Genomic DNA, 24376 nt, shown 5'->3' with positions numbered 1-24376 from the left:
GAACCGTGAACCGGTGGTTCAGGATCCGGTTCGCGATTTTGAACCGTCTTTATTTTAAAATTTTATTTTATTTTTTATTTTAAAATAGTCTAAATTCAACAATAAATGTGTTTTATTTTTTCAGTTTGGAACATGAACCGGCCATTCCGGTTTGTGATTTTAATAAACACTAAATAATTCAGGGGGAAAAAGTGCTATAAGTATATAATTCAGGGGGAAAAAGTGCCATTTTCCCTAATATATAATTAGTTTTTTTCAATCTAATTCTAATTAGTGTTTTCCCGAGTTTCCTTCTCTGCTTAATTCTAATTAGTTTTCTCAATCCTACTCTAACTACGTCTCTTGGATAGTTGGATCCCTATAAATATATTCCTCAAATACTTCCTAAACACAATTTCATCAATAATAAAACTCTAATCAAAAAGGTTTCATGGATTCTTGGAAATTCCCTCCATCTGGAATCAGCAGCAGTAGCCAAGAATTCAAACCATCTTCAATGATGCATCCATTGCCACAGCCTCAGCCGCCTCAGCCTCTGCATCAGCCTCGGCCTCGGCCTCAAGACACTTCTGGGTTGTTGGTAAAATTAAAATACAAAAAAGAGACTGTCAAGTTTGTGCTTAACAACCCTACCATGGATGCTTTGAAGACACAAGTTTTAAAGAGATTCAATAACTTGGACACTGGTGCTCTTAAGTTCAAGTATAGAGATTTAGAGGATGAAAATATCAGTATAATTTGTGATGAGGATTTGCAATTGTGCTTGCATTATTTCAAATCATGTGGCAGAACTGAAGTCACAATGTCACTAGTTGACAAATGCGTTCAAAGTTAAAAGTCAATTCTTTTTTAATGAAATCCTACAAATTTGGTTAGGTGGCATAGTTATATAGAATTTCATTGTGTTAGGGATCTGTATGATTACTATTCTCGCATTTCATTATGTTATATATTCTTATTGAAAAGTTGATTTTGTTTTTGGATTTCGTTGAATGGTGTGAGCTGATGTTCTCAACTCTCAACTGATTTTTTGGATTGCTGGAGGAGCTTCCAATGACTCCAATATTATTTGTGTTAAATTAAAATTCTATCTAGCATCTATATATGTATATTCGCTTCCTGTACTTGATATTGATATTATTGTTGACTACAATACAATTATATTTTCATTTATCAATTAGCTAGGGTTTTCTCGCACCGAACAGATCTGGCACGAAACACATCTCTCCTTTTTCTATGCACAAGTAACGAAGCATTTATATATGGATAGCAAATACTACTCCACGTAGCATGAATTGTGAATAGAGAAATATTTACCTCGTTCCTATGTTATGCATTTGTTAATTCGCTGCTGATAAAACCTTGTTGTCGAGAAGATAAAATTCAGCCGCCGCCAATCTGAAAGTTCTCGTCGAACGGCGAGGGACGATTCTGCCTTGAAATTAAATTTGGATTCTTTGAGATATGGAAGCTGCAACGACGTGTATCCGATCAAAGATGTGGCAGCAGCATGCGGCTGGTCCTTAGGTTTCGACCACACGGGAGTCAATTATTTTTGGAGTTATGATGATCCATCTCAAATTTGTAACTGTTATGGTCACACAGGAGCCAATTGTTTTTGGCGCTATGATGATCCTTGTCAAACTTGTAAATGTTTTGGTCACACGGGAGCCAACTCTTTTTGGCGTTATTGGGCTCCGGGTTTTCTGTGGCCGTCTCTGGTGATAATGGTGATTTCAGCAGTCCTCATTAGTGGTTTCCTGCTGGTGCTACAAATCATGCTCCGCCTGAATGTTGGTTCCGCTTCGTCTTCTTCTCTATTATCTATCCAGCGTTTTGCAAAGGACAATAATATTTTCTTTGAGTTTCACCCCCTTTGTTTTTATGTGAATGACATTTTGACCAGGAATGTTCTTTTTAAGGGACATGCGTCTAGGGTCTCTACACATGACTTGCGTCCTCCTTAGTTCCTGTTGTGTTTGTTGCTGCGCCATCCTCTTAGTGTTTCAGAATTTTTCAAAGTATCATTGTGAATCCTAGCGTATATCAATGCTTGATTATTTAATTTTCCAGTTTGACCTCATAGGTAAATACAGTACCAGTTTATACACTTGCACAGAGATCCTTCTAAATGGCAAATACAATAGTGAAGTAGGATTGCATAATGGTACATCAATAAATTTCGATTCGATGCTCAAATAATATACTTGAGAGGGATAAATTATCACTACAAAAAATTGGATATTTAGCAATACACATTTATCGGCGGTTGTAAATAACCGCCGCTAAATATTTATTTAGTGGCGGTTGCAACAACCGCTAGATTCAAAATGTCACTAGAAATTCCTCTTAGAATACTGTGCAAGATATCATTAAAAATTTTGGGTTATCACAAACCACACAACAGGAAAAAAATAGGGCCCACCCTCAATCGAGGTCAAGCAGAATATTTCATGGACCAATGTAGTCCTTGGTTGCTAGCATTCATAGAGGTTTACAGATTTACCATCAAATTTTTGTATCAACGACATTATTCTTTTTCTTTGCATATTAATTGACTATTAACATGACATTATGTATGTTTCTTTATATTAGGAATGACAAATATTTATTACAATTAATTTTCTTTTAAATTGAAGAATGTATACAGAGTTTGTTTGTGATAGCAATGAAAATTTGAATCTAGAGATTTACAAGAAAAAAATATAATTTAATGAGGATCATAAAAATATAATAAAATTTTATTAGTTGTATGAAAATGTAACAATTATTAGATAATAAAATAATTTTAAAAATAAAATATAATTTAGCGGCGGTTTTCTAATATTTAAAGTAAAAAATTAACTCAAAACCGCCACTAAAAATTAAACAAAAATAACCAAATTTTGTGGCGGTTTAAAATCGCCGCTAAAATCTTCACGACACACTATTTAAGCCCAGTTGAATAACCGTCAGGAAACGCACTATACCGTCGCTAAAACCTTCGCGACACACTATTTAGGCACGGTTAAATAATCGCTGCCGGGAAACACACTAGAGGCAGTTTGTAACTGCCGCTAAACAACATAAAAATCGCCGCTAAATGCCTTATTTAGTGTAGTGTATGTAGTACTACAAATTTTACAGTTCAAATCATGGTAGGCGGTGTGGTTAGCAAAAGGAATTAAAGTAAGATAAAGTATCTGAAATTCCACATAAATATCAACATAGACTTTCATTGTTATCCATTTGGCCTGCTCTTTAATAAGGAATAATGATAATTTCATATTTTTTCCATTTCTATCAGAATGTAGTCAGATTCATACTGGAGAAATATCCATTTGGTGTCGATCATCAGACAAATGGAGAAATCATGGAGGATTTGGTGTCGACTTGTCGTACCTGTACGCGTAAATCTCCTACAAGACGTCCTGTGATTCTGCTTAGGGTTATTCACTTGATGATTCCATCGCGAAACAATAACGGAAAAGTATATGATGACCGTCTATGAGGATATTTTGGGGAGGATAAAGAAATAATAAAGGTTAAAGTAAGAAAATCATATGAAAATATTAAATTTAAAATGATATGAACCATGCAAATAATTACACAAACATTTTTTAGTTCCCGTCGGAGGCTAACTTTATTGCTAAGTTTGTATGTATGTATATATATGTATATTTTGTATTATTAAATTTGTATGTATATATGTATCTACGTATGTATGTATTATTAAGTTTGTAGATAGATGTAGATTAAGGCTATGGAAAACAAAATTGAAAACAAATTTTATAAATACTATATATACTAAAATTTTATAAAATTAAAAAATTTTAAAATAAGTTTTAATATAGTAGTTTACAAAATAAAATAAAAAATAAAAAATGAAAAAAAAAAAAGAAGAAGAAGAAGAAGAAGGGGGCTTGATTTCAGTTAACAAAAAAAAGAAACAAAAAATTTGAAAACAAATTTTAAATTTTAAATACTATATATACCAAGTGGCTTGTGGTCCATTGGTATCGTATTGCTCCCCTATGTGGGAGGTCTAGGTTTTGAGTCTTGTTGTAGGCATAGATTGTATGGGTATCCCCCTTCCTTTGTAATAAAAAAAAAATACTATATATACCAAAAAATAATAAAATTAAAAATGTTTAAAATAAATTTTAATATAATAACTTACAAAATAAAAAAGGAATTCCGTTAACAAAAAAAAAAAAAAAAAAAAAAAAAAGAAACAAAATCAAGCCGCGGCTTGATTTTGGTTCATAATAAAATTTACAAAATTAAATAACAAAATAAAAGGAAGTTAAATAAAAAAAGAAGGCTACTGTCAATTAAATAAAAAGGAAATCAGTTAAAAGGCTTGATTTTGGTTCAAAACAAAGAGATTTTTTTCCCGAGTAGCTTCTGTGCTTTCTCCCTTCTCTCTCCTTGGTTGGAATCAATCCTAAACACCATTTGATCCCTATAAATATATTCCTCAAATACTTCCTAAACACAATTTGATCAATAATAAAACTCTAATAAAAAAGGTTTCAATGAATTCTTTGAAATTTCCTCCATCTGGAATCAGCAGCAGCAGCCAAGAATTGAAACCAATGCAGAAAAATTCTAATAGCGAACAAGTTTTAACTGCACCCCAGCCTCAACCGCCTCCTCCGCCTCTGCGTCAAGTACAGAGATGTAGAGGATGAAAAGATCAGTATAATTTGTGATGAGGATTTGCAATTGTGCTCGCATTATTTCAAATCATTTGGCAAAACTGAAGTCACAATGTCACTAATAGCTTCGCTTCTTTATGAAACTCATTGACAAATGCCTACAAAGTTACAAATTTGGTTGGTTGACATAGTTATAGAATTTCAATTGAGTTAGGGATCTTTATGATTACTATTCATTTATAATTTTCTTGGCAATTGGTCATTGCATTTTCAGTAAAGCTCTTATCTTTTTCATTTATGCTGTTATTTAATATAATTTTCTTGGCAATTGGTCATTGGATTTTGAGTTTCATACTTATGTGTGTCTTGGTGTTTTCAATTGTTGTAGCGAATGGGTGTCTATGATAGCTATGGAAACGACTTTTAGTTGATTATTGGCCATTTTTATTAGTCTTTTCTGTTGGTGCATTTTGTGGTTGCCAATCAATTACACTGTTATCTTTTTATCAGATGGTTTTGCTTTATTGAGTAAAGTTATAGTGTGAATTATTATATCGTGAAGAGCTTGTTTGCATAAGAGTTAATTCTACTGGAGGTCCGTTATCTTTGGTGGCAATTCCAAATTTAGTCCTAGATTATTGTTTTTGTCATTTAACATCTCAAACTATTATTTTTGGACACTTTTAGTCCTTCTCATTAGTTTTTCTATTTTTAGTAAGGGCATTGTTGTCTTTTTCATATTTTTCTTTTGTTATTTTTTTCACTTTCAACCGGTTTAATTAGTTTAGAACTTTCTAGGATCCTAATAATTAATATAATAACCTCCAACCATAGCCCTAGCTTCCGATTGATGAAGGTTGAGTAGTCACGATACTGTAATTAATTTATAAAAATCAATATGCAATATGATTTATGAAATTATATTATTATTAAAATAAATATGGAAAAAAGAAAAATAATTTTAAAAAACATTAATATAATTTTTTTTATTATAAAGATAATTTTATTACCATTTAAGTACTCTGTAATTACTTTCAATTCTTGAATTTCTTATTCTCCATTATTAATTTAATTACAATTATTTCCTTATTTTACTTAATTATTACTTAATTCCATTATTATCTTAATTATAATTAATTCCTTAATTCATTCTTCTTCTTCTCTCTCTCTCTTTTTTTTTTTTTTTTTTTTTTTTTTTTTGGGTCAAACTAATTCCTTAATTAGTAATAAAAGGAAGGAAACGACTACCTAATAACGAAAGTCAAGAATAGGCCAGATGATTGTTTTATCACCTTCGCTTATGTTAGGGCCCAATATTATGGCCAGGAGCAGATTTTGGGATGAGTGTAAAATTTTTTCTAGTGCTATTCAAGGTGCTTGGATTTTAATAGGTGATCTGAATGACATCGCATCGTCTGATGAACAATGGGGAAGTAATCACTTGAATCAAGCCACCATGCAGAGATTCGTTGATGCTTTTAGTGCTTGTGGGCTTCTCGACCCGGGGGTCTCTGGGTCCAAGTTTACCTGGTGTCGCTTTGCAGGAAGCCGGGTTACTCAGCTCCGCCGCCTGGATAGAGTTCTCTGGAACATGAGCGCTCAGATGGTTTTTCCCGAAGCAAAAGTTAGGACTCTCTCGAGGGTTCATTCAGATCATAATCCTTTGATGTTCATAGAAGTGGCAGGTCGGCCCCCTGATCGGGATCTACGGCCGTTCCGCTTTGAAGCAGCTTGGCTGGATAGACAGGATTATGCCTTGAATTAGAAAAATGCTAGTAGTGGGGACATCAACGACTTTGAATCCATAATTACCAACATCACGGAGCAAAGTAAACACTGGAACAAGGATTTTTTCGGTAATATTTTCAGGAGAAAAAGAGATCTTGAGACAAGAATTCGGGGAATCCAACAACACCCAAATTACGTAGTCTCAAGAAGTCTGCAAGTCTTGGAAAAGAATCTTGCCGCAGAGCTGGACCAGACCTTAGATCAAGAGGAAGCTCTCTGGTTTCAAAAATCTAGGACGAGCTGGATTAAAGATGGGGACAGAAATACTCGTTTCTATCACAACTCGGCTTTAATAAGAAGAAACAAAAACCGGGTCAGGTTTCTAAAAATTCAAGGCAGCTGGTCAGATAATCCGGCTTCCCTGGCTTATCACATTACCTCGTTCTTCTCTTCGCTCTTCAGTATAGGGAATCAGGTTAGCTCAGATATGATGGTGCCTATTGCGGATTCTCATCGGCTTTCTAGACTTGAACAGAACTCCCTTGTTAAAATTGCTACCAGTGAGGAAGTTAAAAAAGTTGTGTTTGGCATGAAGAGATTTGGGAGTCCTGGTCCTGACGGTATTCCAGCAGCTTTTTATCAAAATTTCTGGGAGGAAATTGGTGCTGCCATTACTATCCTGGTAAACCGGGCCTTCTACACCGGTTCTGTGCCTTTGTCTATCCTCCAAGCCTTTGTTACCCTAATTCCCAAGAAAGAGGTTCCTGAAACTGCTGCCGACTTTCGGCCGATTACCCTTCTCAATGTGGGTTTCAAGGTAATTTCTAAAGTCCTCGTGAACCGCTTGAGGCCGATTATGTGTCGTATTATTGGCCCGCATCAAAACAGCTTCCTCCCGGGCCGTTCTACCCTGGACAACGTAATACTTACCCAAGAAGTTATCCACACGATGAACAAACGGAAGGGTCGGAAAGGGCTCATGGTCGTTAAAGTGGACCTCCAAAAGGCCTACGATGGCGTGGAGGCTTTCCTGAAAGACACTCTTGAAGGTTTTGGCTTTCCAGCACAGCTGGTTCAGCTCATTCTTTTTTCTCTTGAAAATAGTAATATTTCTATCCTGTGGAATGGTGAACGTCTCCCCCCTTTCTCTCCGGGACGTGGGCTCCGTCAAGGGGACCCGTTAGCACCCTATCTTTTTAATCTCATTATGGAGAGGTTGTCTTTGGAGATCCAGAACGAGGTATCTCTAGGAAGGTGGAAACCTATTTCTGTAGCCAGGGGTGGAATAGGCGTATCCCATCTCTTCTTTGCCGATGATCTAATGCTTTTTGGAGAAGCCTCGGAGCATCAGGCAGGAGTTATGATGGAGTGTCTTAATAGGTTTAGCCATTCATCCGGACTTAAGGTAAATCTTTCAAAATCTTTGATTTATTGCTCTCGTAACACTTTTGCAGGGACCAAAAGGGCTATTGGCGAAAAGATGGGCATCCTTATCTCTTCTCACCTGGGCACCTACCTTGGGATACCGTTACTTCATACACGGGTTTCTAAAAACACCTTCTCTACCACCATTGACAAAATGCGAAGGAAGTTGGCAACTTGGAAAGCTAGCGCTCTTAGCATGGCGGGCAGAAGAGTCTTAGTCCAATCTTCCTTAGCAACGACACCTACCTACGCTATGCAGTCCATGGCTCTTCCGGTTAGTACGTGTAAGACCATTGACAAGATTTGCAGGAACTTCTTGTGGGGTCACTCTGAAGATACCAGAAAAATTCACTCCGTCAACTGGTCGGATATCTGTACGCCTCGCGAAAGGGGAGGTCTTGGACTTCGACAAGCCCAAGATTTTAATTTGGCCTTTCTGTCTAAATTGGCGTGGCACCTGATGACCAATCACAATAAACTCTGGGTCCAGGTCTTAAGGGAGAAATATTTGAAGGGTTCAGACTTCTTAACGGCCAATGCCCCGACTAATTGTTCTTATGTTTGGAGAAGTCTTTTAAAGGGTAGACCAATCCTACAGAAAGGCATCACGTGGAAAGTTGGTAAATGGGATTCTATCAATTTTTGGCATGACAATTGGGTAGGTAGCTCTCAGCGCCATTCCTAACTTGGCAGTCCCTCCGCACTTGGAACACATTAAAGTTAGCCATTTCATAACGGAAGATAGAGTCTGGGATGCAAATGCTCTAACAAACCTGCTACCAGAGGATATTCTGAATGATATTAGGGCGGTTTCGATCAGCAAGACAATCATGCAGGAAGATGCTCTCTCATGGCCTCACTCAGGTACGAGTTCCCTCACAATAAAATCAGCTTATTCTTTGATTGCAGGTGGTGAAGAGGAAGGGCAGGATCTGGATTGGATGTGGAAGCTCATTTGCAAAGAAAAAATAAAAATGTTTCTTTGGAAGTTGACGAACAATGGTATTCTTGTCAATGGAGAACGTAAGCGGAGAGGGCTTGTCACGGACGGGATATGTCCACGCTGCAGGGATGACGAAGAGTCTATTGATCATCTTCTCAGACGGTGCGACAAAGCGAGAGATTGCTGGAACCTTTGCAACGCTCCGTCGGCCTTCTCCCCGTCTGCGGCCACGCCGATTATGACTTGGGTAAAGAGCAACTCCTCCGGCTCACTACAGAATTCGGCAACCAATAGCTGGAGCATCTTGTTCCCGCATGTTCTCTGGAACTTGTGGAAAGCAAGAAACGATTTCATCTTCAACCAGGTTGACACTCCGGCGGTCGAAATCCACAGACGTGCGCAAAAGGACGCGGAGGAAGCGAGGCGGTTCCTTATCAAACACTCAGGTCTGCTAGGAGGACGCCAAAGATGGGTGTGGTGGTCACCCCCGTCTTGGCTGGTACAAGCTGAACACAGACAGGGCCGGATTTTAGGTTTGTGTGGCCCTGTTCTGGTAAATAACTGAGGCCCTCCAAAATCTAAATTTTTAAAAGTAAGATATGGGAGTTTCGAACTTTTGACCTCCAAGTTAAAATACAATATATACACATTTATACCATCTCTTCATAGAACCTTTTTAAATTTATTGTAAACTTTTAATTTTTATTTCTAAACTACCTAGGTAAATATTAAATATTGGACCTCTAAAATTTGGGGCCCCTCTAAAATTGGGGGCCCTGTGCGGTAGCCCAGCTTGCACAGCCTAAAATCCGGCCCTGAACACAGATGGCGCAAGAAAGTCCTCCACGGGCATGGCAAGCGCAGGCGGCATTTTACGGGACAGTTCTGGCAACTGGGTTATAGGCTTCACGATGAAAATTGGTACTACAAGCGTTTTCATGGTCGAGCTCTGGGGGTTAAGAGAAGGTCTTCTGATTGCCAAGAACGGGGGCTTCCTAAAATTGATCGCCGAATCCGATTCGGAAGCCGTTGTCCAAGCGCTTAATAAAGCTCCAAGAGACAGTCCGGAAATCGACACGCTGCTTCTAGATTGTAAAGAATTAATGAAGGCTTTCCAAGATTTTGAACTGGTTCACACTCTTCGGGAAGGCAACCAACCCGCTGTTTTTTTGGCCAACCTTGGGCAACAAGCTAATTGGCGGACAACGATCCTGACTGACCCTCCGGGAGAGATGGCTACCTGCTTGGTTCGCGACGCCGCGTCAGTGGCATCTAGACGGGTTACTTAATTTTTGAGTTTTTCTTTTTCCTCTCTTTTTCTGGGGCGCTATGCTCCTCTTAACCCACCAAAAAAAAAATAGTACACTAAGTTTTAAAATCTATTTAATAGTTTTCCTTTACAATGATTGTTACCTTTTTCGTATATTCATTGACTAAAAATAATAATTTTTGATTGTAAAGACAATTTTATTACTATTTAAATACTTTTTATTAAATATTTGTTATACTATTAATTATTTAATTAATATTATCATTATAATGATAATTTTGAAAGTATTTTATTTATTATAAATATTAATATTTTGGAAGATTTGCGTATATTCATGAACTAAAAAAATATTTTTTTGATTATAAAGATAATTTTATTACCATTTAAATACTCTATAATTACTTTCAATTCCTTAATTTCTTATTCTCCATTACACTATATTGTGAATAGCTTGTTTGCATAAGAGTTAATTCCACGCAATTCCAAATTTAGTTCCAGATTATTGTTTTTGTCATTTAACATCAGACTATTGTTTTTTGAACACTTTTAGTCTTTCTCATGAGTTTTTCAATTTTTAATAAGGGCATTTTTGTCTTTTTATATTTTTCTTTTGTTATTTTTTCACTTTCAACCGGTTTAATTAGTTTAGGACTTTACAAGATCCTAATAATATACTAACCTCCCGCCATAGCTTCCGATTGATGAAGGTCCGATTGATGAAGGTTGAGTAGTCACGGGATTGCTACTGTATCAGAGTTTCTCTTATGATGTATTAGGAATGAATGTTAAGCAGTGAGAGAATTGTGGGCCTTTATTATATATATATATATATATATATATATATATATATATATATATATATATAAAATAACCATATGTAATCAATATGGTAATTTGTGTATTTCCTAGTCACACTACTAGCCTTTAATTTGATAACTAGTATTATTCAACACTATCAACATATCAATATCTATCACACTTTACTACAAACGTTTTCAACACATCATAAATTGCTCCATAATTAAATACTAATAAATTATCCGTGCGATGCACAAATTAGTTTTTTTATTATATATTTAAATAATAAAATAAAAATTAAAGTTATAAATAATTACAATATTTGAAAGTGTACATTTATTTAATTATAAGATCAATGCAAAAGTATCAATAATATATGACTCATGTTATTGCATTTATTTTATAAAAATCGATATGTAATATGATTTATGAAATTATATTATTATTAAAATAAACTAGGAGCTTATTTTGGGAACATTACCAAACAGAGCTTATAGCTTTTAATAACTTAAAATAAGCTATAAGCTCCTAAATAAGCTCTGCCAAACAGAGCCATTATATAGTGCAATTAAAGATATAGTTTGGATCGTTTATGTATAATATAGATTAGAATAGGAATTTTAACTTAGAATTATAGTACGAATATGAAAATAAAAAACAATATACTTTTTTATTAGAAAGAGAGATTTTTTTAGGAATTGGGCGGGAAGTTAAAGTTCAAGATTTTGTTTTTATATATAGTATAGAAGTATAGATTAGAATATGAATTGTATTACACTATTTTATAATATTAGAATAGGAATTTTAACCTAGAATTATAGTACGAATAGGAAAATAGAAACAATATATTTTCATTAGAAATAGAGATTTTTAGGAATTGGGCGGAAAAGTTTAAAGTTCAGGATTTTGTTTTTATATATAGGAATAGTTTTTTACGCGCATTGCGAGATTAGGATAATGCCTAATATTTTTCTTAAATAAGTATTTTAAAGTATATCAAGGAAAGATTATATTATAATTGTTCATGCATAGATAATTGAATGTTGAATTTGCGTATTTAAATTGGTAATTCTAAGTTTACAAATGCAAGATAATATAGTCAAGATTGATTATAATTGTTAATAAAATAATTGTATGGGTATGGTTGAAACCAAATACGGGACATAAGGGAGAGCAAATAAAAATTAAAGCATAAAATATTGAATATATTATTCCAAAAGGCTGAACCCCAACCCTAAGGGCCCCCCACACCCCGGCACAGATTAGTTTCAGTAGGTTGAGAAAGTATAAAATATTGAATATATACTAATATTGTTGGAGGAGATTCCGGCGGTAGGATTTGTGGTTAGAGTTCTATTAAGACTTTAATATTAGAATTAGATTAATGTTGTAGTTATAATTCTATATTAGACTTTTATATTAGAGTTAGACTAACAGTGAACTAACGGTACTTACTGAAAAAGTTAACGGATCGAATAATCATATAATTAAGGATAAATTAGGAAATCTCAAGGAAAAATTAAAATCTGAACAATCTGAACTATTCATTTGATTTAATAATTTGACGGTCATTTTTTCTATCCAATGTTTATAATTAAATAAATATTTGAAATTATATAAATGCAAGATTATATATGAGAAGTTCAACATAAGTAATTTAATGTCTAATTTGTTTATTTAAATATGTAATTCATAGTATATGAATACAATGTAATATAGGAGATTCTTTATAGTTGTTTTTTAATTTCTTTTAAATAGTAATCAAGTATTTTTGTTGCAAAGGGTTCTAATATATTCAATGAATCCACATATATACAAGATCAATGAATGAATCGACGGTACCAGTCATTTAGGTGTTTTGCTCAGTGTTCATTTAGTTCAACCATTATTGTTAAATAAATTATTATGGATAAAGAAATTCCTAATTTAAGGAATTTAGATGTAGTAAAAATTTAAATATTTTAATTATAATGTAACCCAAAGATATTTGACGATTGGTAAATATGATGTAATCCAAAGATCAAAATGCTAAAGAAAGTGTTTTGGTTATTCAACAGTTTGAAGCAACAATTTGTTCCAAACCACTGAAAATACAAACATTGCAATTTACAATATTTTCACTTAATGTTTTTGAGAATGATTTCTCCAAAACACATCTATATTTAAAAAAAAAAATTATTATTAAAACAATTAGTATTATTATTATTATTATTATTATTATTATTATTATTATTATTATTATTATTATTATTATTATTATTATTATCATACCCTTAGGTCATTTTAAATGTTAATTTAAACAACTAATTTTTTCAAATATCTTTTTACCAATCGTTGATATAATTCGCTAGTCAAATCCGCTAACGCTAACCTCTAACTGCTATTGTCAAATAAGGACATTGCGAGGTAGTTTCTCACTTCAATTTGTTGTGTGATTTGAATACTGTCTTTGTCAACTTAGCCCTCAAGTAGTTAATATAATTGACTTTATTAATTTAAATTTTTAAAATTTTTTCATGGTATTAATAAAATACTTGGTAAATAAATATATAGCATTATTTTGTATTATAAATTTGATATTTAATTAAAAAATAGTGCACAAAAAAGATAATAGACAATGTAGTGAATATAATAAATTGATGAATTTGAATGTAAAGAATTTTTACATTGGAGGAAAACAAAGACAATATAACTAATAAAATTATTTCTTTTAATTAATATATTGATAATGAATAATTTTTTTTAATAAAGACATTGTAGGGACAATGTAGCGAATATAATCATTTGATGAATTTGAATTTTGAATTTAAGAATTTTTATATTGGAGAAAAATAAAGACAATATAACTAATGAAATTATTTCTCTTATTTAATTTATTGATAATGAATAATTATTTTTTGAATAAAGGCATTGTAGACACATAATTCTAAATTAAAGAAATGCATATGTATTATTTTTTGTTGTAGCTACTAAATTATTATTTAATTTAATAAGAGTAAAATAGAGTACTAACTATGCCAACTTTGTTTGGGATGTGGTTCGAACCTAAGACCTTTCTTATTGAAATCAATGAGTAAGTTAACGGTGAACTAACATAAATTAACGGAAAAGATAGTATTTAACAGAAAAGTTAACGGATAATCATATTCATTAAGGATAAATTAAGAAATCTCAAGGAAAAATTAAAATGGATCAATCTGAGCCATTCATTTGATTAAAAAATTTGACCGCCATTTTTTCTACCGATTATAGGTCTAATTCTCTTGGACTCTTATTAGTATATATATATATATATATATATATATATATATATATATATATATTGTAGTAGATTATGTAAGTGTACAAATGATACACGTTAGACCCTTTTATGTTGGCTAATTTAATTGACAAAATAATCAGAATTTATATTGGAATTAACCTATGGACCATGGACCGCCTCCTATCAAAAGGTATGTCTTTATCTTCTACAGCATGAGTTTATTCGGAGGTGTTCGAAATTATGAAGAAAATACTCATTATGAATATGATTGTTAATCAAGCTTGAAGAAATTAATCAAGTGGTCTTGGTTAATTGGTGTTAATAAAGGAATTTATCTTTGCATGGATTTGTTACAGTTTGGCGTTGAAGTGGTAAGTGAAAAAGTGTGGTGTGTATTATATTAGAAAATTAAAGTATGGTTTGATGAATGGATGAAGTTAGTATGGAAGTCAGCTTACGCATGGAATGAGGTATTCAAATAAAAAATGTGTGGCCTGGGATTAATGAAGATTATGAGATGCTGATTTCAAGGATCAATGTAATGGATATCCATTGCTATAAAATGAAGCCACTCAAAGAAGAAAGTTGCCAATTTTAGAACTGCTATTCCAAGTGCATACTTTCTCTACAAAGCTACCTAATTTAAACTGTCTATATTGTTTATTTGCTAAGGGTATTTAATCTGAGCTACGTGGTCATCAGTACCTGGTACAGCTGAAGCTTCGGTTGAAGATCGTCACGGCATGCACGTACAATCCTGAGTAGATGTTAGCAAGGGTGTTGTAGTGGTAAAGGCTGAGGGTCATTTGTACTTATCTCTTGTAATACTCCTTGGTGAACATTTATAATGGATTGGGCAGACGTGGGTTGCCCCGCAGACGTAGGAGAAGCGCTCCGAACTGCGTGATCAATCTCTGAGTACTTGTTTTATTTTTATGCATTTATATTTCGTTATTTATGTTCATTAAATAACCTAATTAATTGATAACGTAATATCTCTTCTAAAACAAGTAGAACATTAAAGGTATAATTGAATTCAAGATTCACGGTGCAATTTCAGTTGGTATCAGGGCCTACATACTTAATTTATTAGTCTGTCGATCTGGCTATTCCGTGCCTCTTGAACTCAAGCTTTCAGCGGCTTTTATTGCTTTTCTTTATTCTGTTAATTTGTTCAATCTCACAGGTTGTTGAGTGTTACAGAATGGATCGTGTTAAAATTCTTCCCCAGCTGACTGGCGACAACTATGTCTATTGGAAGGCTCGCACTCGTACACACCTAAAAGCTCAAGGTGAAGCGGGGTTTGGCGGTCTGTAGTGACAGGTTGGACTTATCCCACCAAATCCAGTACTAGCACTGACGGAACGGAAGTAGCTAAACCTGAGACTGAGTGGTCTCAAACCGAGATAACTAACGCTGGAACAATGATAAGGCCTTAGATACGATTTACTCTCTTATGCATGAAAGTCAGTTTTCTATAGTTGCAGGTATTGCTTCAGCTAAAGGTGCTTGGGAAGCTCTTGAGTCAACTTACGAAGGAACTACGTCAGTGAAACAATCAAAGCTGCAGCTAGTCCAATCCGATTTCGAAGAGCTTCGGATGAATGAGGATGAGACTATCATCAACTTTCACACACGTGTAGAAGAAGTGAAGAACTGGCGAATCGTGCAATGGTCCTTGGTGAACCGTTCTCGCAAGCAAAGCTTGTTAAGAAAATACTGAGATCCTTACCCCCGAGGTTCACGGCTATTCAGGAACACGACGGCTGGGAGAACAAAATTGTTACTCAATTAATGGGAAATCTTAGAACCTATGAAATGGAAATTTTAACTGATCACACGAAAACGAAAAAACAAAAAAAAAATGTAGCTTTTGCCGCTGCAGAAAATAATGTTGTATCTGATTCAGATGAAACAAGTGATGATACAATTGTCTTTTTGACTAAACAGTTTTCTAAAATTTTGAAACAGTATCCAAAAATTCACGCAACAAAAATCCACAAAGAGGAGCAACATCGTCCAAAGCTGGTCCCAGGACAGGTTCGTCAAACTTCAAACAGTCTGTCTCACGTCTAGGACAGTCCAAAGAAAAACCTAACAATAAAGGAATCAAGTGTTATGAATGTGAAGGCTTTGGACATGTACAAGCAGAGTGTGCCACCTACCTTAGACGCAAAAAGTCTATGTCAGCCATTACCTGGAGTGACGACAAGCCTGACATTGAAACAACCGGATCTGATGTCGAAGAAATCTCGGGAAACTTTGTCGCGTTTACTGCACGTGTCGCTAGCTGTTCTGAATCTGTTGAAGGAGCTGACTCAGAGGGTGGTTAATATGTCTCCGCGGAAGATTTAGAACTAAATGCTTTGTCTTTTGAAGTTGAATTTAATAAGTTGTATCCCAAATGGGAAGTCCTACGAAAAACAAATCGTAAACTAGCTAGTGAGATAGAGATTGTAACAAATGCTAGCAAAGTATATCAAACTCAAATAGCTGATAGGAATGTATTACTTAAAGAGGCAGCTGACCGAGAAGAAAAACTACAAAACGAAGTACAGACTGGGAATGACTGCTTAAGGAGGCGGCCGATAGAGAATAAAAACTACAACAAGAAGTACAAACTTTGAAACAGGAGCTAAGCACCTACAAACGACAAATTCAAATAATGGACACCACTTCAAAACTTGACAAAATCCTTGATTCCGGAAGAAAAACTTCTGCAAAATTCGGTTTGGGTTTCACCGGAAGCAACTCAAAGGATAAAACGGTATTCATCAAAGCGTCTGGACCTGATCCAGGAGACATTCCTGAATCCAGCTTAGCGAAACATAACAGTGGTATAGTAAGGTCAAACAAGCAACAATACAAACTCTATAACCCCGTATGTCATTATTGCAGGTTGCGTGGCCATACCAGACCCGAATGCTACTACTTCTACAAGGATCAAAGAATCGAGAAGTTCAAGCACAAGAAAATTCAATGCTTTACAAAACAGATTTGGGTTAAAAAGACTGACTATATTTCGTTTGTCTCTTTTCACTCTAAAAGTGCAGGAAGAGAAGAGAAATGGTACTTTGACAGCGGGTGTTCCCGTCATATGACAGGAAATGCCAAATTTCTAAGTAACGTAAATGCAAGCAAAGGTGAAGTTACCTTTGGTGACGGTATTAAAGGTCAGTTCACTGCATAGGCACGCTAAATGTAGTTAGGCTGCCAAAACTAGAAAAAGTATTGCTAGTCAGTGGACTTCACGCAAATCTCATAAGTATAAGTCAACTATGTGACCAAAACTGGAACGTGTGCTTCACCAAAAATAACTGCAGTATCCTGGACAAAACAAATCAATGTGTTATGGAAGGTAAAAGGTCAATTGACAATTGCTATATTCTAACTAACATATCTTCTGTTGCAGGACCAGCATAGATGAAGCTGAGCTATGGCACAAAAAACTGGGGTATCTGAGTTACAGACTACTTGATAAACTAATGAAGATAGAAGGTGTTCATGGTTTACTCCAAATCATTTACTCCAGCTCAACATACCATAAACACGAGTCACTGCCTAGAACTGATCCACATGGATCTCATTGGTCCTACTCAAATAGAGAGTTTTGGAGGTAAGAAATACATACTGGTATTTGTTGATGATTTTCACGTTTTTTCGTAGGTAATCTTTCTCAGGGAAAAATCCAAGCACTTGAAGCTTTCAAAACACTGGGATTGAAACTCCAAAAGGAAAGAAATGAACCTATTATTCGAATTCGAAGTGATCACGGACGAAAATTCGACAACAACTTGTTCGATGCCTTTTGCAATCAATCAGGAATTACCCACGAGTATTCAGCACCAAAGACACCTCAACAAAACGGAGTCGTTGAATGAAAAAACTGCACCATTCAAAAAATGGGATGAGTCCTGCTCAATGCCAAAGGATTACCTCAAAAATTCTAGACAAAAGCTGTAAACACCGCATGTCACATCCCCAACCGAGTCTATCTTCGGCCAGGCACAAGTTAAACACCGTATGAATTATGGAAAGGTAAGAAACCGAATATTAAATACTTTCACATTTTTGGCTCACGATGTTTTATTTTGAAGGATAGAAATCCTGTTGCAAAATTTGAACCAAAAAGCGACGAGAGGATTTTTCCCGGTTATTCAACGAACATCAATGCATATCGTGTATACAAAAAAGTGACCAAGACCATCATGGAGTCTACAAATGTTGTAATTGATGATCAACTGAATGATATTGTTGAAGTTTCATAACTTGTGTCAGTGACAGAACCTGACGCAAACCTTTCTAAAACTCCTTATCATGAAACTCCTGAACCAGATCCAGAATCACCCACGCCATTTGAACCTGACCCAGAACCAGAATCAAAATCTAACACTGATCAAGACGACATTGACATTCCAACACGCATCCACAATAGATCACCCATCTTCAAAATTAATTTTGTCATCATCGTTGGTGATAAAGTTTACAGGTTCATTACTCTCTAATTCCTTTTGTTAATTCCTTGAATGTTTTTAGGGTGTCATTGTCTAATGTGTCTTGTGAAATACATGCAAATATTCCTATGTCTAAAGCTGAGTTTTTATGTGTTCCTTACCTAATTTGGTGCTCTCTACTTCAATATCCTTGTATTCATCAAATGTTGACAATTATTCATCTTTGCCAGTGTAATATTCTGCATCTGTGATAGAATCTATTTCAGGATCAGGGAATTTATCTTTTGAATTAATGGTTCTGTTCCTACATGCTCTCTCATTGCATCTATGTCTTTTTTGGAGTGTGTCTATGATTGATTTTCCCTCTATTTTATTGTTTTAATTTTCTCGCAATTAGTCTTTTTCGTTGCCTACTACTCTATGTGTTTACTAAACTGCGGGTTAATTCTTTGCGTTTTGTTCTTGACTGTTTTCTATGTGGTTACTAAATGTACTACTTGCGTTGTTTTGAGTGCTTTTGAACTGATAAACCTATTTTTTGCTTAGATTATTTTATTGGTGTTTCTTGTGTTGAATCTTTGAATTCTCTGTGGTTACTTGAATGAAAATTTGATGCAATTTGTGTAATATTTGTATTTTTCTGTGTTACTATGTGAATGTGTTTTTGTTGGTCCGGTCATGACCGTATCTGTGTTTGCTTGTGTACTTATTGTGCTAACTGTTATGAATTCTTGCCTGAAGTTGATTTATATGAATTTGTGCCTGATTGTGATCTTTTTGAATCTCTGGCTGAATATGCTTTACGTGACCGTGCTTGTTTTGTTTGTGTGTTTTACCGTGCTTTCTGGTATGAATCTGTGCTTAATTTGGCTTTATATGAATCTGTACGTAAATGTGCTTTATCTAAATGTGCTTACTGTCTTATTTACCAATCTGTCTTCTTGAGTGATCCAATTGTGTGCTTTTATCTGTCTTCTTGAGTGACCCAATTGTGTGCTTTTTGTGTTATTTGCTACGAATTTGTGCTTGAATGCGTTTGTTACTTGGTATGTGTTATCTATTTAATCTGCTCCAACTTGACTTGTGCTTATATGTTATTTGTTAAAATTGTTATAAAGTTCTGCGTTTCTCGTTTCTAATTCTCTTGTGCAGGATCAGTCCAATAGGGCACTCCGTCAGACTCAATCTACTAATATAGATGTTCACATTTGTCAATTTATTGGCAAAAAGGGGGAGTATATACTAAGGGGGAGTATGGTTGGAATAAAGGTGAGAATTATAATCATGATCTTTGGTTGAAGTATGCCTTGTGTTTTTTTTTTTTTTGGTAGAGAAAGAGGAGCTATAAAGGCTCCAGAAAAGATTAGGAGATTCTTCTTGTTGAGACGGAGTTGGCATCACGAGTCAGAAATCCTTGAATCCCATCCGGTGGATGAATCAGAACTGAGGTCCCCCAAGAAGAATGTTGACCCAGGTTGGCCAAAAAGTCGGCACATTGATTCCCTTCTCGGAGGACATGTATAAGGTCGAAATCATGGAAGCTCCTCATCATATTCTTACAGTCCATAATTATAGTGCTGGCTTCCGGTCTTGAGTCCGAGTTATTTTTTAGCGCTTGGATTAAAGCTTCAGAGTCTGATTCTGCTAAAAGATTCGTGAAACCTCTATTCTTGGCAATCTTGATGCCTTCCCTAAGCCCCCATAATTAAGCTATGAAAGTGTTCGTATTGCCAATATTCGTAACAAAGCCAACAATCCAGTTGCCTTGATGGTCCCGAATAACGCCACCTGCGCTTGCCATTCCAGTGTTAGCTTTCCTGGCACCATCTGTGTTCAACTTGTACCAACCTTGGCGAGGAGGCGACCATTGCACCCACCGTTGGCTTCTCCTAAGATCCTTGAATGCTTGAAGAGGAACTTCCAAACTTCTTCTGCTTCCCTTTTAGCACGGTTGCAGATCTCACCTGCTGGGACGCTTGAATGGTTGAAGATGAGCTCATTCCTGGCCTTCCACATACTCCAGAGAATGTGGGGGAAGAAAGCATTCCAGTGAGCGTAAGTTGGGGAAGATGACGAGCTGACACAATTTCTTCTCACCCAGTCAGTCAGAGGCATCACCGTAAGAGGGTTGAAGTCCGTGGAGCGTCACATTGATTCCAACAGTCTATAGCAGTGCTGCAGCGTCGAAGCAGGTGGTCAAGGGATTCCAGCTCGTCCATGCACCTTGGGCAGCTACGATCCGCCGTTAGACCTCGTCGCACTCTTTCATCATTAACCAGGAGCCCATTGTTCACCAACTTCCAAAGAAACATTTTAATTTTTTCTTTGCAATTTAGCTTCCACATCCAGTCCATATCCGAGTCATCATCCTAGAAGCCTGCAATCAAAGTATAAGCAGATTTAATGGTGAAAGAGCCCGTACCTGAGTGAGCCCATGTTAGGGAGTCTTCTTGTATGATCGAGCTGCTGATTGGAATTGCCCGAATATCATTGACAAGATCAGTTGGAACCACCAGGTTGAGAGCATTAGTATTCCAGGTCCTATCCTCAGAGATGAAGTGATCCACTTTTAAGGGATCTAAAATAGGAGGAACCGAGATATTTGGCAGGGAACTAAGGGCACCCTTGCCTAGCCAATTATCATGCCAAAAACTTAAGGAGTCCCCTTTGCCAATTTTCCACATGATACCTTTTTGGAGGGTGGGTCTACCTTTCATAAGACTTCGCCAACTCCAGGAGCAATTAGTGGTAGTGCCAACTGCGAAGAAATCTGTATCATTCAAGTATTTTTCTCCGAGGGCTTGGACCCAAAGTTTATCCTGGTTGGTCGCCAATTGCCAGGCCATCTTTGAAAGAAACGCCATATTAAAATCCTTAGCTTGACGAAGGCCAAGACCTCCTCTATCCCGAGGTATACAGATATCAAGCCAGCTGATAGTATGAATTTTTCTTGTATCTTCAGAGTGGCCCCACAAGAAATTCCTGCAAATTTTGTCAATTGACTTGCACGTACTTACCGGAAGGGCCATGGATTGCATGGCATAGGTTGGCGTTGCAGCTAGGGAGGCTTGAACGAGTACCCTCCTTCCCGCCATGCTAAGGGCACTTGCTTTCCAGGCAGCCAGCTTCATTCTCATTTTATCGATGATTGTCGTGAAGGTATCCTTGGAAACCCGTTTGTGGAGGATGGGGATCCCAAGGTTGGACGTGAAGTATGCCTTGTGTTGGTATGTTTGGAATGGTTGGAATAAGGGGGGAGAACTATAATCATTATCTTTGGTTGAAGTATGCCTAGTGTTGGTATGTTTGGAAATCTGGATAATTTCTATTTCTAGTTTTCTGGGCTTCTCTTATCATTTCTGGGCTTATCTTATTATTGAGCGACTTTCAAACATTGGAATTTTGTTGGAAGATATCTCTATACAGCTTACTTGTTGAGTATGAAGTCTTATGGATGGAGCACGGTCCAATGTGTCTTGGTAATTTTTGATAAATTCAAAATCATAGGATTTTTTTGTCAAGCACATATACTAAGGGCTATTTTTAATGAAATTATTTGAATTAACTATTTGCTCTTTGCCCTAAGTATATATGTCTTTGTTTTTGCCAAAGGGGGAGATTATAAGTGTACAAATGATACACGTTAGACCCTTTTATGTTGGCTAATTTAATTGACAAAATAATCAGAATTTATATTGGAATTAACCAATGGACCATGGATCGTCTCCTATCAAAATGTATGTCTTTATCTTCTACAACATGAGTTTATTCGGAGGTGTTCAAAATTATGAAGAAAATACTCATTATGAATATGATTGTTAATCAAGCTTGAAGAAATTAATCAAGTGGTCTTGGTTAATTGGTGTTAATAAAGGAATTTATCTTTGCATGGATTTGTTACAGTTTGGCATTGAAGTGGTAAGTGAAAAAGTGTGGTGTGTATTATATTAGAAAATTAAAGTATGGTTTGATGAGTGGATGAAGTTAGTATGGAAGTCAGCTTACGCATGGCTCGATTATTAACTTAATTACAATTATTTCCTCATTTTACTTAATTCATTAATTCTATTATTAGCTTAATTTTAATTAATTTCTTAATTAGTATAATAATAAAAGGAAGGAAATGATCGAGTACCTAGTAATAATATTATAGTACACTCAATTTTAAAATTTATTTAATAGTATGTTTTCCTTTACAATGATTTTATTAATGAAACAAAAGTTTTTTTTTTTTGATTATTTTTACACTTTTATTACCATTTAAATACTCTTTATTAAATCACTACTGGAAATTATAGAATTTCTGACCATCTGAAAGTGATCTTAAATCAAATCTAAAGCAAAAAGTAGTCGGAAATAGCAATAAAGGTTTTTTCCGGACACCAAAAGTGGTCGGAACAAGACTTTTGACTTGATTTAAGATCACTTTCAGGTGGCCGGAAATTCCATAATTTCCAGCAGTGAATATTTTTGATAGTATTAATTAGGTAATAAATTTGACACTATCAAAAAAATATTAAATGGTGTATTGTATATGTATATTTGTATTATTAAGTTTGTAGATAGATGTAGATTAAGGCTATGGAAATAAAAATTTTGGAAAATTTTTTAAATACTATATATACCAGAAGTTAATAAAACTAAATTTTTTTAAAATAAGTTTTAATATAGTAGTTTACAAAATAAAATAACAAATTAAAAATGGGAAAAAAAAACAGAAATCAAGCCGAAAAAAAGGGGGCTTTCTTTCCGTTAACAAAAAAAGGAAACAAAATCAAGTGCCTTGATTTTGCGATTTTGGTTCATAACAAAATTTACAAAATTAAATAACAAAATAAAAGGAAGTTAAACAAAAAAGGAAGGCTGTCAGATAAATACAAAAAGGAAATCAGTTTTAAAAGGCTTGATTTTGATAACTAGCTTCTCTAACTAGTTCTCTTGAATCCCTATAAATATAATCATCAAATACTTCCTAAACGATCAATAATAATATAATAAAACTCTGATCGAAAAGCTTTCATGGATTCTTTGAAATTTCATCCTAGTGACGAAGAGCTTATAATTCACCACTTGTGGAGAAAGATAGGCAATAGTAGCTTCTCCACATCGGCAATTGGCGAGGCGGATAGAAAGCTTGATCCCTGGGATTTTCCTGCTTTTTCATTGCAGGGTGAAAGAAGAGAATGGTTTTTCTTCAGCCATAAAGATTGGATGAACGGAATATACAGAGCTACTTATTCAGGATACTGGAAAACCACCGAAAAAGACGCAGAGATCTTCAAGGGGAAAGCCCTCCTTGGTATGAAAAGAACCATGGTTTTTTACCAAGGAAGAATACCCAAAATCACAAAGACAAATTGGTTTATGCATGAGTACAGATCAGAGAGCAACCATGAATGGGTGATCTGTAAAGTATTTCTGATTGAAAACAAAATGGAAGAAATTTCTGGGATCTGCAGCAGCGAAGAATCCAAACCATCTTCAATGATGCAGACAAATTCTAAAGACACTACTGGGTTGTTGGTGAAATTAAAATACAAAGAAGATACTGTGAAGTTTGTGCTCAACAACCCTACCATGGATGGTTTGAAGACACAAGTTTTAAAGAGATTCAATAAGTTGGACACTCATGCTCTCAAGTTCAAGTACAGAGATCTAGAGAGGGAAATGATCACTATAATTTGTGATGAGGATTTGCAATTGTGCTTTCAAAGTTTCAAATCATTTGCCAGAATTGAAGTCACAAATTCACAATGTCACTAGCTTCTTAATGAAACTAATTGGCAAATTAAATCTCTCCAAAGTTAATTCTTTTTTACCATTTTTGTTGCTTGGTATAGTTATAGAATTTCATT

The 24376-nt window shown here is 35.1% G+C and overlaps 1 protein-coding gene across 1 annotated transcript; it reads left to right on the top strand.

The window, feature by feature from the left end:
• The first annotated feature begins 23540 nt into the window (after positions 1-23540).
• On the top strand, positions 23541-24284 carry LOC109154917 (NAC domain-containing protein 92-like). The gene has a single exon (XM_019302657.1). The coding sequence runs from the start codon at positions 23541-23543 to the stop codon at positions 24282-24284; it is 744 nt and encodes a 247-aa protein (XP_019158202.1).
• Positions 24285-24376: the final 92 nt, after the last annotated feature.

This window comes from Ipomoea nil, unplaced genomic scaffold (genome assembly GCF_001879475.1).
Source record: "Ipomoea nil cultivar Tokyo-kokei standard unplaced genomic scaffold, Asagao_1.1 scaffold2662, whole genome shotgun sequence".
Classification (NCBI taxonomy): domain Eukaryota; kingdom Viridiplantae; phylum Streptophyta; class Magnoliopsida; order Solanales; family Convolvulaceae; genus Ipomoea; species Ipomoea nil.
This window is presented reverse-complemented; position numbering and strand designations above follow the sequence as displayed.

Bases quoted from the DNA above. Each gene is read 5' to 3' on its own strand.
- LOC109154917 (XM_019302657.1), top strand. From the start codon at position 23,541: ATGGATTCTTTGAAATTTCATCCTAGTGACGAAGAGCTTATAATTCAC.